Here is a 13924-nt window from a genome sequence, read left to right as displayed (position 1 = left end):
TACACAGCCAACCACCTTCAGGTTCTAATTAAACACGGTCTTACTATTTCCGTTCTAGAGAGATCACGATCGCGCACCACGCGTCCTGACGAAACGGGTCTCAAACCTTAACTAACATACGCGACCGAGCGGGTTATACAATATAAACAAGATTCGCTACTTCTCAATCTGCGTGCTTCGTTCGTTGTCGCTCATACCTACACGATCGCGAAGTTGATCTTCGCGACTCACAGGTGGTTTGGCGTTTTTGTGTTGCTTTTCTTCTGGTGGGGAAGGGGAAGGAGGCTGGGGGGGGGGGTTGACGTTTTCTTTTCCAGATTTTGTTTCGTTCAGAATTTACCGGACCTTCCGAGCTGATTGATTGAAACGGTAGAAAAGCACGGCGTACGACATCGTAGCCGGAAGAGCTTTATTTAATAAACTCACAGTTTTTAAGGGAGCTTGTGAATGAAATAAATTTGTTACTGCTATGAAGTACGATTAATACATTCGAGAGTATTATATTACCAGCAGTTTTTGTTCTACTCCCGGTGTGTATCAAAAGAAGGGAGTTCATCACTTGTTAATGATGTGCAAATAAGAATGGCATTGTAAGCTAATGATCGGACGGTTACATTTCAGTAAATTATGAAATTGTTATAACAAGAAAGAATGCTGCTGTAAAGTACTAATTACAGTTAGTAACCAGCTATATAAAGCAATCAAACGCATTTGATTTAATATGATTGTTTTAATAATACGAAATATTCTTCTTACTGAGTGAAAACTTTAGCAAAAGCTCAACGTACCACTTATTGTGTACGTGAAAAGGTCTAAAGTCTTGTGAATGTTGCTTGCTTGCACATACCTTGCAAATGCATTGCCGGTCGGAGGCAAAGTTATGTGATCATCACCATATTGCTCATTCGTGTATGGCAGATTCTAATCGCGTAATACGAAATACCATCGTGTGTAATTAAATTCAGCAGATGCATTTAAATCATTCGACTACCCGTGTACAGTACCGATGCAATCGATACTTAATGTTGAGGCTACTTTCATCTACTGTATGCAACACCGCAAAAGTAGTGATTTACTGGAAATATTATTTACATGCTCCTGTCCTGTTGGGATCCTTACAGCGGTGTAACAAACTGAATAATGGCAAATGATTCACTTACGGATCTATTTTCTCTTCGATGTGTTGTTGTTTTCGTTGATGAACAAAACAAGACAACATGTTATCTTCCACACACGTTCATTTTACTTCCGTCACTGTGGCCTTCTCCGGTGAGTGCAACACGCCGGGAAGGAAGTCAGAAGCCGTTCTGAGCTTATTGATCACACACATTCAGCGTTTGATCGATTGATCGGGCAATGTTTGTTATTATTGGTTCTTGTTCATCTCGATGACTGGATGATCTATACGTCCATTATCATCCGGCTTATGTGCTATGGTTCAGATAGTCTTCTCATACTGTTTCGATTTTGTCGTTCGTGATTTGATTTTTTTCTTCTATTATGATGTTCTCCCAGCATCACGATGTATTTTACTATAAAGTAATTGTTAAGAATTTCTTGTCGATTACAGTGCGTCGTGGTAAGGAACAGTATTTATACTTTTTAACTTTTTAACTTTACATTCAGAAAACTTTTTGTTTTGCTTAATATCTTCTTCTTCTTCTTGGCTAGTTGAATAGTCAATCTCACTACAGGGGGACGGTCCGTCCGGATGGGATTTGAACCCCGGCCCTGCCGTTTGAAGACCGATGCCGCTGTCACTTACACCACCGGGGCAAAGGGCATTTCTCGATGTTAATAAGTAAATAGCAATATAAACACTGATTAACTATGTATATAAATAATGAACAGAGGTCGGAACTGTTGTAATCATAATGGAAATATCTCATTAACTAGGTAACTATCGTGGATAGTAAATTAGAACATCATCAATTAGATGAACGTGCATTAGTTGGTAAAAAATCTAGGTAGCTAAGAATATACGGGCGTTTGGGCGTTCGGGCGTTCGGGATAATTTTGACAGTTACATTTTTTTTTATAACTCGTGATGGAGTTGGCATAGGAAAACAAGCAATATGTCATTCGACAGCTAAAAGTGTACGGAACAAGCAGCAAAAACATTTATTTACAATTGATTATGACGGTCCAATGCCGTATCGTCATCAAAGCAGCAAAAACATCTCGCGATAAAAAAATGCCAAAAAAGACTACATTGTGGAAGCGGATCACATGCATCATGATGATCCGCGCCGGACGCGACAACCGCCGACACGGTTAACACCCAGAACAACCGGTGGCTGGCTTACTGCCCGGCGGACGTACCACGGGTGCCGCAAACCAAGTTCCCCCAGACGGTGATGGTGTTTTCCTGAGTGTCATCGGAAGGGGACGTGATGACGCCCCACTTTTTCGAGCAGGGGCTGAGGCTGAACGCGGCCGGGTACATTTCCATGCTGGACACCGTCGTAAAGCCTTGGATCATGAGAGTGGCCAACAGAATCTCCAGCAACACCAAGGCGGAGCTGATGGCGAAAATCAGGTCCGTTTTCGCGGCCCTACCCCGCGAAACTGTCGCCAGGGCTTGTTCCCGGTTCCGGAGACGGGTGGAGGCCGTAATAGAAGCCGAGGGCGGATATTTTGAATAAAATGACTAAAATACATGGTAAGCTACTATTTCTAAAACAAAACAAAAATTTCCCCGATGATTAATTTTGCCATATTTTTTTTTTCTTTCTCCGTAGGTGACTGTCAAAATTATCCCGAACGACCTGTATATGCAAAATAGTACAGCTGGGCCGAAAATGTTCGAGAGTGAAATGAGAGTGAAATGAAAAATGATTCATTCTCACCTGAGCAAGGTTGAGAATGTTAACTGTCCCTAGGATGTCCCTTTGACGAAACCCCTTGTTTGGAAATACCCTTGTCGGGCGCGCACTTCGCCTACAAATAAGTCCACCAATGGTTGCACCTTTACACACATATAAAAATACTGCTTAAAAACTTCAGTTCAAGATACCCAAATAGAAAAAAGCCATGACATATAATTCAGCGAATGCTAAGAGGTTCTTAAGAAAAAAGTCTAACGATTGAGCTTTGGAGCTCAATTGAGCTTTGGAGTTGAGAAGAGAAACAAAATGTAAACGTATAATCGTAAATGTATAACGTAAATGTAAAACAAAAATACACAATGGTGGTTTTTTTAAAAGGATGTCTATCCGTCTAGCTCCACGCTACATTTTAGGTACGATAAGATTTTGCAACATTACCTTACACGAATATTGTATGTTGACTTTATTATGAGTAAAACACAACCTAAGACCGGTTTGGCTGTCCAGATGCGGCTAGAATTAAGTCAAAAGTATCAGCAACATCAAACATTCCTGACCATTGCAGCAGGATGCGTAATTCATTCAATGATGGGAATTTTTCTTCTTGCTGTTGAAATTGTTTTACGCCCCTTATCCCACAAGAACAAATAGATTTGCGGGTAAGACGAAAGACAATACACACCACCACAAATATTTGTAGATTTTAAAATGTTTGCTGCTCAAAAGCTGCTTAAAAGCTGATTAAAAGTTCCAAGAAGTTTTTCTCTGCTTATTAGCAACGCTTCCAACGGCTGATTGAACCAACGAAATTTAAAAAGCAAAAAATTGTCTGCCAACGATCTTAGTAAAATCGCTTCTTAAAATGTATTTACTTTCTTAAAGTCTGAAATTGTATATCATCTCCATACGCTACGGATTGTGTGGCAGCAATCCCGAACCTTCCTCTATAAACCTTGCCTTTGACGTTACATTTTTCTTATTTGGGAAACGCAGCTGCCAAAAAAGCAACGAGACCTTCTCCTCTGTGTACACTTTGGTGACGCCGGTGAGTATTGACTCGCTGTTGTAGGAAAAGATTTTTCGCGCTAATTCTCTTCCAAAACGCGAATGTAAGTGAATTAACCACATCAAACGGTGCTGGGTATTGATTCGTAGTGCATGCCACACAGTTTAGAAACTGTTCGAATTAAGATATCCTCTGCAAACTGTTTGATGAGAACTATTTGGGCCCTATTTGGTGACGCTGGTGTATGACATACTTTCCAATTGAAAGACCAAAAGAAGTAGCTGTGCGTAATCAAAGTTCGTGGCGTGTTTATTACGTTGTTCAACCTTTCGTAGTAGAGCATTCGATTAGCTAAAGTTTGAAAAGAGTCGCCCATGTATAGCTACCGGACAGTGAAGTGGTTGAATTGCCACTTTTTGAGGTTATGTGTTATTGTCATGTTCCTGAAACTTCCATACCATCTTTGCAGCTTTTTCATCGTGTATAGACAACACAGGCGGCATCAGATTTCATCGCGTGTACCTGTTACCAAATAAACGAAATGGGCGATTCAGATGACGAATATGACCGCAAACGCCGCGACAAGTTCCGCGGAGAGCGCAGCGCTGGTGGTGGTGGAGGAGATAGCTATGGCCGCGGAGCTGACCGACCAGATCGTTCGCGAGGCAGAGATGATTGGCCCGATCGGTAATATTCTTGAGCGCGTTGATGGTTTAGAGCAAATTGTAACCTCGTTTGTTTCTTGTAGAGTGCGACCACGGCAAGACTACCGAGACTACAGACCTCCACCTAGAGATCGCGGCTATTCTCCAGCCCGGGAAGGTCCCACGGTAAAACGTATGCGTGGCGATGCATGGGGCGACGAAGGCCGACACAGATTTGGAGGTAAGATAGCAATAGTTCGGTTTGAACCGCGTTATGGACTGTTATTTGAGTTATACCACTTCATATATTGCTTTCCAGGTCACGACAGCTACGGTATGTATGGGTATGCACATGAACATTTCGGGATGCATCCGGCCGTCGGACCTTACGGCCATCAACCAGCATCCCATCCGAGGTAATTTTTAAAACATGTAATTGGTGTCGCTGTAATGGATACAAGCTATTGTTCACTTCGCAGAGAACCAGCCGCATCAGGAGATATGCAAACACAACCCTGCATGATGACGCTGAAACAGTTTCTTGCCACGCAGGACGATTCGATTTCCGATTCGGACGCAATTACTAAGTACAATGAGTACAAACTGGAGTTCCGCCGTCAACAGATGAACGAGTTCTTCGTGGCACACAAGGACGAAGAATGGTACGATACAATTTCCGGCCGTCTCATGATCGATCGATTGACAGTGGGAGTATGTCGATTGTTTGTAAGAATTTTTTTGCGAACCAAATCGATAGTGTCACACTGGCAAATGATCCACCATGATGACCTCCCACGATTTCACTTAGATTTGAGACCAATTCTTGCACGAACTTGTAACCTTTGTGTTGACAATGTTGAATGCTTACGATATACATTTCTAATCATGTTTTCTCCCTAACAGCGTTGACCATTTGTCGTCCGTAGTATGTGCATACGGCATCCAGTGGATGGTTTTTTGCAATACTTCCGGTATCACCTGAATAAGGCTCCATTAATGGGGCGTTATTGGTGGTATCCACCCTTGAGGTAGTTGCAAAACACTGTACAATGGATTGTTTTGCAATGGCACATTACTTCGAACCACAGACCCTATCGTTGTCTCCATCTACTTTCAACCATGATCGCACGTGCGAAATAATGCTAGTTTACAGAAATAGCAGAGAAGATTAGGTTACGTTTGTACGCTGATACGTGCCGCCGCGAAATTTTTTAACTCGTCAAAGTATGGCCTTCGTTAGGAGCTAGGGCTTAGACGCATACGTTTTAACACGGGCGAGCAATGCCAGTGTTTAAACTTTCTTACCACCGCGAATTATATATGTATGCACACATATATATCTCTGCTCGATATAGAAGCGATAATTGCGCCTGATGGAATACGGGGGTTGTCTTGCTGTTATCGGTATGCAATATAGAAACTACGCGTTCATTCTCTTCTTCGCTCTGCTCCGTGGATAACAGCAGCAGATAATGAAATAAGCAAGAGCCATATTCGAACGAAGAGGTATTTACTATTTAAGCATTATGTGTATGAACAAAACAAGCTTCACGAATAACTCACCACACAGCGAATGCTGAATGCTGCAGCATCATACCAAAGAAAAAGAGGAAAAACGCAGGGAGAGGAATACGTTTAGTATGGATGTGTTCTTGTTTTTCTTTTCTATTACCTTAAAATCATAACCATTGTATAAATTTGTGTTTGCGAGTCAAATTCAGGATAATTATCGCTATTGCCCGTTACCTAATTAAAGTACATAATAATTTGTTACGATCCAATTAAGAAAAGCTGGTCGAAGTACTAGCTATTGTGTTGTAGGACAGAGTATTTAATTGTTAGCTTCCGGAGCTACTCTTTTTTTTGCAGATTTGTTTTCCCTTTTTGTATGTTTAGATCTGAAACTGTTATTAGTACTCCTATCCTTGAGGCAACATTTATAATTTAAGTTTCTACTGCATTTTTGTGGCTATGGTTTCTACTAATACTAGCTTCGCTTATCTTGTTTATTTATTGCAAACGATTTACAGGTTTAAGATCAAGTACCATCCGGAGGAATCGCAAAAACGCAAGGAAGAACAATTATCTTTCCTAAAGGTAAATATCGTTGGTAAAAGAATCAATTATATGAAATTTTATTAATGTGTCTTTTGTTTTTAGCATCGATGTGAAGTATTTTTAGAGCTGCTAAACTCTAAAGATATCGCGAAAGTGTCTGTCGATGCTTCGAACAGTGATGCATTGCTTCGTTTGCTGGACACGGTAGTCATCAAACTGGAGGGCGGAACAGAGGAAGACCTTAAGGTCCTTGATGAAAAACCTCCGGCAGTTGAACCGACGGCAACCGTGAAGGCAGTGGTAGTAGGATCACAAAATGCGGACAAACTTAAAGCTGAATCAAAAGCTGATTTGCCGCCGAAAGAAGTGGTCGTAAAGAAGGAAGATGATGGTACAAAGCAAGAGAGTGCCACTGAAGAACGATCTGGCAGTAGCCAACCGGACGAAGAAATGCCAAGGAATGGCAAATCAGTCGAGAATCAAAACGATGATGATGATGAAGAGAATCGCGAAAAGGACTGTTCAGATGAGCCGCGGATAACCGAACGAGATGGTGACGATGGGGAAAATGAGGATCAGCAGCAGCAGAAAAATGAATCCGAAGATGGTAGAAAGAAGCGCAGCCGTTCCGATTCAGGCTCAAGTTCATCGTCCTCGTCTTCCTCGTCATCGAGCGACTCGGAAGAAGAAAAAGACGATAGCAAGGAGGACAAAAATGAGGAAGAAAATGCTAAAATGCAGGATGAAGCGAAAATGGAAACGGATGCCGCAGACGAAGGCAAGGAAGAAAAGGCAGAAAAGCATGAAGATGAAAACATGGCGGAGGAAGGCGATAATGAGGATAGTTCAAGCAAAAGTAAAGACCGTTCCGAATCGGAGGAAAATGCAAAGGAAGTTTCCGATGCTGCCGCCGATGGCGATAACGATCAGAAGAAAGCGGAAGCTGGAAAGGTGCAAAAAGACAACGAGGTAGATAATCAGCAGAAATCTGAAACCATCGATTTGGTTAAAGATTCTGCCGACAATGGGTCGCGTGCACTGCATCGTACGAGCTCAATCTTTCTGCGGAATTTAGCTCCATCCATCACGAAGGCCGAGGTAGAAGCTATGTGCCGTCGTTACAACGGATTCCTTCGTGTAGCGATTGCGGATCCGTTGCTCGAAAGACGCTGGTTCCGGCGCGGTTGGGTTACTTTCAAGCGTGAAGTAAACATCAAGGAGATCTGCTGGAACCTGAACAACATTCGTCTACGGGACTGCGAGCTGGGTGCGATAGTGAACAAGGATTTAAGCCGTCGGGTACGTCCGGTGAATGGGATCACCTGTCACAAAACGGTTGTACGTAGCGATATTAAACTTGGCGCTAAGATAGCTCACAACCTGGACGACAAGTGGGGACTGTGGAAGGAAAGTCCATCCACCACAGGAGACGCGGCCAACAATGGAGGCAGTACCATGCAGCAGGAAGAATCGTTCGGTCTGCAATCAAAAAATCCAGTACTGCAAAACATTACCGACTATTTGATTGAGGAGGCATCGGCCGAAGAGGAGGAACTGCTAGGTTTAACCGAAGACAGCAAGAAAGTGACGGAGGGCGAATTAATCGAGCGTGATCCTCAGCTGATTGAGGTGCTCGATCGGCTGATCCTGTATTTACGCATTGTGCATTCGGTGGATTTCTACAATCACTGCGAATATCCGTACGAGGACGAAATGCCCAACCGGTGCGGAATTATTCACGCACGCGGTCCACCCTCCCAGAGCAAGGTGATGGGCAATGAAATTCAGGAATATATACGCACATTCGAAGGTAAAATGGCTTCCTTCCTTACGCGGATGGTTGATTTGGACGAGGCCGAGATGAAAAAGCTCGGTGCAAAGGATGCCGAGGCCGAGGTGGAAAAGTTCATCACCGCCAACACTCAGGAGCTGGCGAAGGATAAGTGGTTGTGTCCGCTGTCGGGGAAAAAGTTTAAGGGACCCGATTTCGTTCGAAAACACATATTCAACAAGCATGCTGAAAAGGTCGAAGAAGTGCGTAAGGAGGTGGAATACTTTAACAACTATCTGAAAGATTCCAAACGACCGCAGTTGCCAGAACATCCGGGCAACACGAAAAAGACAGGATCGGAGAGCACAGCGTCTGTTCCGTCTGCTGCTGCAACCGGATCGAGGTAAATTAGTGCTCACACTTTCATTGGGGGGTTAGTACACTCTGAAAGACAGAAATTTTATGTCGGACTACAAAGGAATACGAATGGTTATTCTGATCTTTTGCGGTTTTTTGAATTTTTGGTCTTCATTGGTTAACTCATATGACCACTGCAACATAGCACTCTTGGCATCATAGAAGCCGACACTCCGTTGGACTTAGAAGAAAATCGATATTTTTCCTTTAATTCCAGATCAATTTACGATCATTGTACGCTAAAATTGTTTTAAAAATGAAGAATTTCAAACCTTTTAAGCTTACCGTATTACATCATAAGAATATTAGGTAGAGAAGGAAATTCACTAGAACAAAATTTTGTTTTCTTTACGTTCGATTCCACACTTTGACTGCTTAATGCTACTTCATGGTAGAAACTACTTTCGGCTATAGACTAGTTCATTATTCCCGATCGCGGTAAAATGCTTAAAGGCTTAAAGAAATCAGTATTTTCAAAGCAAAATTAAACATGCAGTTGTACCAAAATAACAACTAAGTGACGCGAAGAACGAAGTACCATATGAATAATATGGGACCGAATTAATCATGTACATGTATTCCTGTTTTTGCAGCTATCGCAGTCAACCGTTCGGGATGTCTCACAGCTATGCACCGATGTACGCTGCCTATGCTGCAGCACCAATGATGGCTCCAAATCCCCGGGGACGGGCAGGATTTGGTCGAGGAGGAAGGTAATTTTGTCACTTTTTTTAAGTAGCTCCCAGTGTATAGTGCATGGTTAAGGCATACTAATACGAAAATTCGCTTAGAGAAGAAATAGGACCAAGAAATAGGATTGTTATCGAAATTTCCAGCAGGTTCTCCTCGGAGATGATTTATCTTCCATGATATTGCAAATTCTTGTTGCTTTTGCGTACGATATCATCACTAGATCATCACTGATTGTGTATATTGTTTTTCTTTTTCTTTTTTCCCTCTTTCCCGTCATTTGGCTTTTGATGTGAACAATGACATCCTCTTCTGGTGCATATATATACGATCGATACGATACAATCACGCTACCCTCGGGCCGACCCTCGCTTGCTTCCTTTTTTACCTTACTGGCACCCCATACGCGTGTTGCCGGAATTGATCTTGCGGCTTTCTAACAGAGACACGGCGGTGGACCCTCGACGACCGATCATAGCGTATAGTGACTTAGATATGCCGAATTTCAATGATAGTTTCTTCTAACTCGCTGCTTGCTGTACCATTTCGCCCAGAACGCAACATAATTCCGGCGCAGAATAAAATCTCCTTTTTTCCAAGTATAGTCGCCCATGAACATATTTCTCTAACATTCAATAGTGCTAGTGCTTTTTGCGCTAGCTTTTTCTAAAACACAATAAATTAAAGAAAAGAAATCAATAAAGCTTTGTATCACTCGTGTCACTAATTTTGCACGTTTACGTGGTGTACGCGTTTTTGTTTATTTGTTTTAGTTTAACAGATACAATAGTTAGGTGATTATTGGTAATTTGTTCTAACCGAGATCGAGAACATATATTACGGGAGGACGGTGTGTTATGAGGTGGAAACGACTGTGCACTACATTTTTGCCTATTAGAAAGGCCACACTAACTCTCATCTCATATGTGTCATATGTTTTTTTTTTTAGAATGGGTGGCCCCGACTATCGTCCAGTTATTCAATATCGTGATCTGGATGCCCCTCGTGAGCCAGATGAATTTTTGTAAATGCCACCCGCCAATATTCTCAGACAAAAGCAGAACTGTGTCGCCTTTCCAACAAGAACGAATAATGCTGCACACCGCAAGAACACAACAAAATTTTCTGGTATTCCGTACGAACCTGCGTGTATATGTAAGTGTATATCCGGACAAAATATTCAATCCAATAGATTCTTTCCCAATCATAAAACAAAACAAAAACAATAAATTTTAAAGCGTGAAACGAGGACGAAAAAACTTATTAAATAGTATAGTTTTAAAGTGGAAAGAAAACAAATCGATTCTAGTTTTATATCATAACAATTGAGTAATGTTAGAAAATGTTTTCCATCACATATTTGCACTGATTTGAGTGATAATAGTAACACATATATTTGCAAACATTCGATGTTGATAGAAATAAGATTAACAATTCATTTAACCAGTACCATTCAGTGCACTAACACACTCAAACGCATTGCTTACTTGTTCCATTAGTTTTTTACCCTGCAGTGTTCCCATTTCATTTTGCAAAATAGTTTTCGCCCGTGCCAAACACTGTAAAGCTTCATCGAGTTCTTCAGACTTAGGCCCAGTATCTGCGGACCGCTTGCGCCGTTTGTTCAGTTCAACCAAACCGGCCTGCTGCTCCAGTAGAATAACTCCCGCGTACAGAGTCAAACGAAATGAATCCGGATCGAGCACATCGATGATCGTCATCATCTCGCGACACATTTGAATTTTCGTTTGCAAAACCTTATCGGAAAGTTCGTGCAAACGATGTCCGGGAAAGTGTCCGTACATTTGTATCAAAGAATGCTTAAGTGTTTGCAGATGAAAGTGATTCGGGTGGAGAAAGTTTTGCAGCTTGAAGATGAGATCCTCAAACTCCTTTACAGAGCATTTGCGTCCCATCACATCGTCTACCTCTTCGCCAATTTTGGACATTAGCAAGTTGACCTGATCGTGCGTCACTTGCACTGGGCAACGGTTACACTGCCAATTGCTCGTTTCGCGAAGCGGATTAATCGGCAGCTGGAAACCTCCGCATGGCTCATTTTCTAAGCCCATGCAGCGCAACGCACTTAGGAATGTGCCCAATTCCGTAGGATCCGAGCAGCGCTCACACTTGCAGGCAAAGTACTTGTTTGTCTTCAGATGGTCACGGCGTAGTTGCGTTCCCCACAGCGAATGTGTGTAGGTAGTCGTTAGATGTTCTCCTACGTGAAATGAGAAAGTATATTAGTGATCGCATCGATCCCACCTACACACGTATTGGAATGCAGCTACTATCAACGTACCTTTTTTGATATCTCTGCCTGTTTTAAATGTAAGCTTCATTCCCTTGGAGCAGTCGAAGGTGTAAAAAGAATTTGGCATACAGTTGTGCTCTAGTAAACAACCCTTCGGATACAGGCCACAAATTTCTCTACCATTCGACAACGGAATAACCATAGCGTTAACCTCCATTATTCCGCTGATCTTATGCAACGTTTTCCGATCACACATCTTAAGCACAACTTTATCCTCTTTGCGTTCTAGCTTTTGAAGTGGATCGAGAAAGTTGCGGAACAAATACGACACGATCCGCTCGTCCGCATCGGCATAGTAGCTTGTATTTTTGCGTGCCTCGTAATGACTCTCCAGATTGATGATCTGCTCAAACAGACTTGGATTGCAAATTTGCATGGCCACACATTTCAGCACCAGCAGTGCATCGTAACGATAGTAATCGAAGAACGTTTCCGGATCGTCACCCGGTTTCGGGGGCCGGCCAAACCGCAATATGCCACACTCGAGCGCGTGCAGGTTTGAGTTTTCGAGCCCTGGGCAGTTAGGTTTACAGGCAGGCCACCGGCACAGTTCACAGTAGAACTGTCCCAAACTGCAATCCGTAAAACATCCCACGCACGGTACAACCGCTGAACGTTGCTCATACTCGTCCAGATTCCATTTCGGCCCTATCACAAGTGGATTTTCCGTAAAGAGTACGGTGTCCTTTGGAATCGCTTTTGTTGCTACAAAGTACCGGCCAATTTCTTCATTTTGCGCTAGCTGTAATGGGACGAAAACGAAGCAAATGATTTCTTTTTAAAAATAGACAAATACTGTACTAATAAATTAAATTCGTAATCATTTCAGTTTTCAGCCTGCATCTGCTTACAACTAAATTTTCTTCGGAATCCTAACTCTTGCTTCTAATCATAGAATGTATTATCATTCAAGATTTGCTTGATGATTCTGTACGCCGTGGTCAATAAAACACAGATTTTCTATTTTTAAAATGATTGTCTAGATTGGCGTAAGGAACTCAGAAAACTAAGAACGTAGCAAGGTGGTTGGTAATATAACAATGTTACAAACTGTCTCACTCAACAAAGTGGTTCTTATTAATTATGATTCCAATCACTCGATCATTATCATGAACTATTCCAAAAGCTATAATTAATATGAACCAATAAGGAATATGGCCTGGCCTTCATTACGAAACAATAAAAAATAATATGAACCAAAAACATGACTTTTTTACCTCATACGGTTTGGCACACTCATGCTTGTGTTTCGCTCTCCAATGTTTCTTCTGGTGATCGGGATTACAATATACCACTTGCTGGCAACCGGCGCATTTCAACTTTGCTTCTACGCCACAAAAGCCACATTTTGCACTCATACTGGTTAGTTAAAGCAAATTCTTCACAGTTTTACTACGAAATCAGAACTACACTATTCTTCGACAGAAATCCACCGTTCCTGGCTAATGATGCAACAGCATTGACAAACACGTTGTGTCCAACGGGGGTTTGCGCATGCGCGTTAGGCTAGGCGGTTTAGAGATTAATTTTCTATTCCATTTTCTGAATGTAACCATTTGTTGATTTGGCAAAATACAAACAATGTTTCATGCCTGATGGATATTAACGGACCTTTAGTTGGCGAACGAACTTTATTGGGTATTGGATGCAGTGAATTGTTCGAGCTAAATTTTGTATAACATGAGCTTTATCCGGTTTGATAAGCTTATAAGCCGCCTGTTGTACATTTAGATCCGTAAGATGTGATCCCTTTAAAGTGAAGATGTAATTTTATCGTTTTTGAGAAACACGTTCCAAATTGCATCAACTGTGTTCATTCATTTTTTCTGGTTCTGTTTAAATTGCAATCACTATGGGCTAATGATCAACAATTTTTGGACAATACTAACCAAGATGAACAGAAAACTAGTCGAAGAGGATCCAATTGACAAAATCGATATAAATCCACCAACTAAGGCGCGACTAAGGCAAATTTATATTGAAAAGATCCTTACTAGTGGTTATTAAGACAATTTTATCAATATGGGTGGGACCCGATGGCGGAACAAAATCAGCACCGATCTTCACACGGCATGACCGGTGTACAAATTCCATTCGGACCGTTCATTTATTTATTCTATTTGAGTATGACGGCTTTACGCCTTATGATCGTATTCGGAACTTTCACTCGTAGTGAGAAAAGATTATTCAAATACG

At 41.9% G+C, this 13924-nt stretch overlaps 2 protein-coding genes across 3 annotated transcripts; one reads left to right on the top strand and one right to left on the bottom strand.

Annotated features, from left to right (window-relative positions):
* The first annotated feature begins 4369 nt into the window (after nt 1-4369).
* LOC126556952 (serrate RNA effector molecule homolog) lies at nt 4370-10442 on the top strand. 2 transcript variants are annotated; one of them, XM_050212530.1, is made up of 8 exons: nt 4370-4521; nt 4583-4719; nt 4798-4894; nt 4958-5140; nt 6509-6575; nt 6639-8710; nt 9318-9437; nt 10364-10442. In XM_050212530.1, exons 1-8 carry the CDS (start codon nt 4376-4378, stop codon nt 10440-10442), a joined length of 2901 nt encoding a protein of 966 aa, XP_050068487.1. In that variant the 5' UTR covers nt 4370-4375. The 2 variants fall into 2 exon arrangements, with proteins under 2 accessions (XP_050068487.1, XP_050068486.1); XM_050212529.1 differs by lacking the exon at nt 10364-10442 and adding an exon at nt 9858-9939.
* A 411-nt stretch (nt 10443-10853) lies between these two features.
* On the bottom strand, nt 10854-13086 carry LOC126567333 (SET domain-containing protein SmydA-8-like). The gene is made up of 3 exons (XM_050223561.1): nt 12946-13086; nt 11717-12470; nt 10854-11635 (listed from the first exon to the last, which is right to left on the bottom strand). Exons 1-3 carry the CDS (start codon nt 13084-13086, stop codon nt 10854-10856), a joined length of 1677 nt encoding a protein of 558 aa, XP_050079518.1.
* Between the last annotated feature and the right edge of the window lie 838 nt (nt 13087-13924).

Source organism: Anopheles maculipalpis, chromosome 2RL, assembly GCF_943734695.1.
Source record: "Anopheles maculipalpis chromosome 2RL, idAnoMacuDA_375_x, whole genome shotgun sequence".
Lineage (NCBI taxonomy): Eukaryota > Metazoa > Arthropoda > Insecta > Diptera > Culicidae > Anopheles > Anopheles maculipalpis.
Note: the sequence above shows the minus strand (reverse complement) of the source record. Positions and strands in the feature narration are given on the sequence as shown.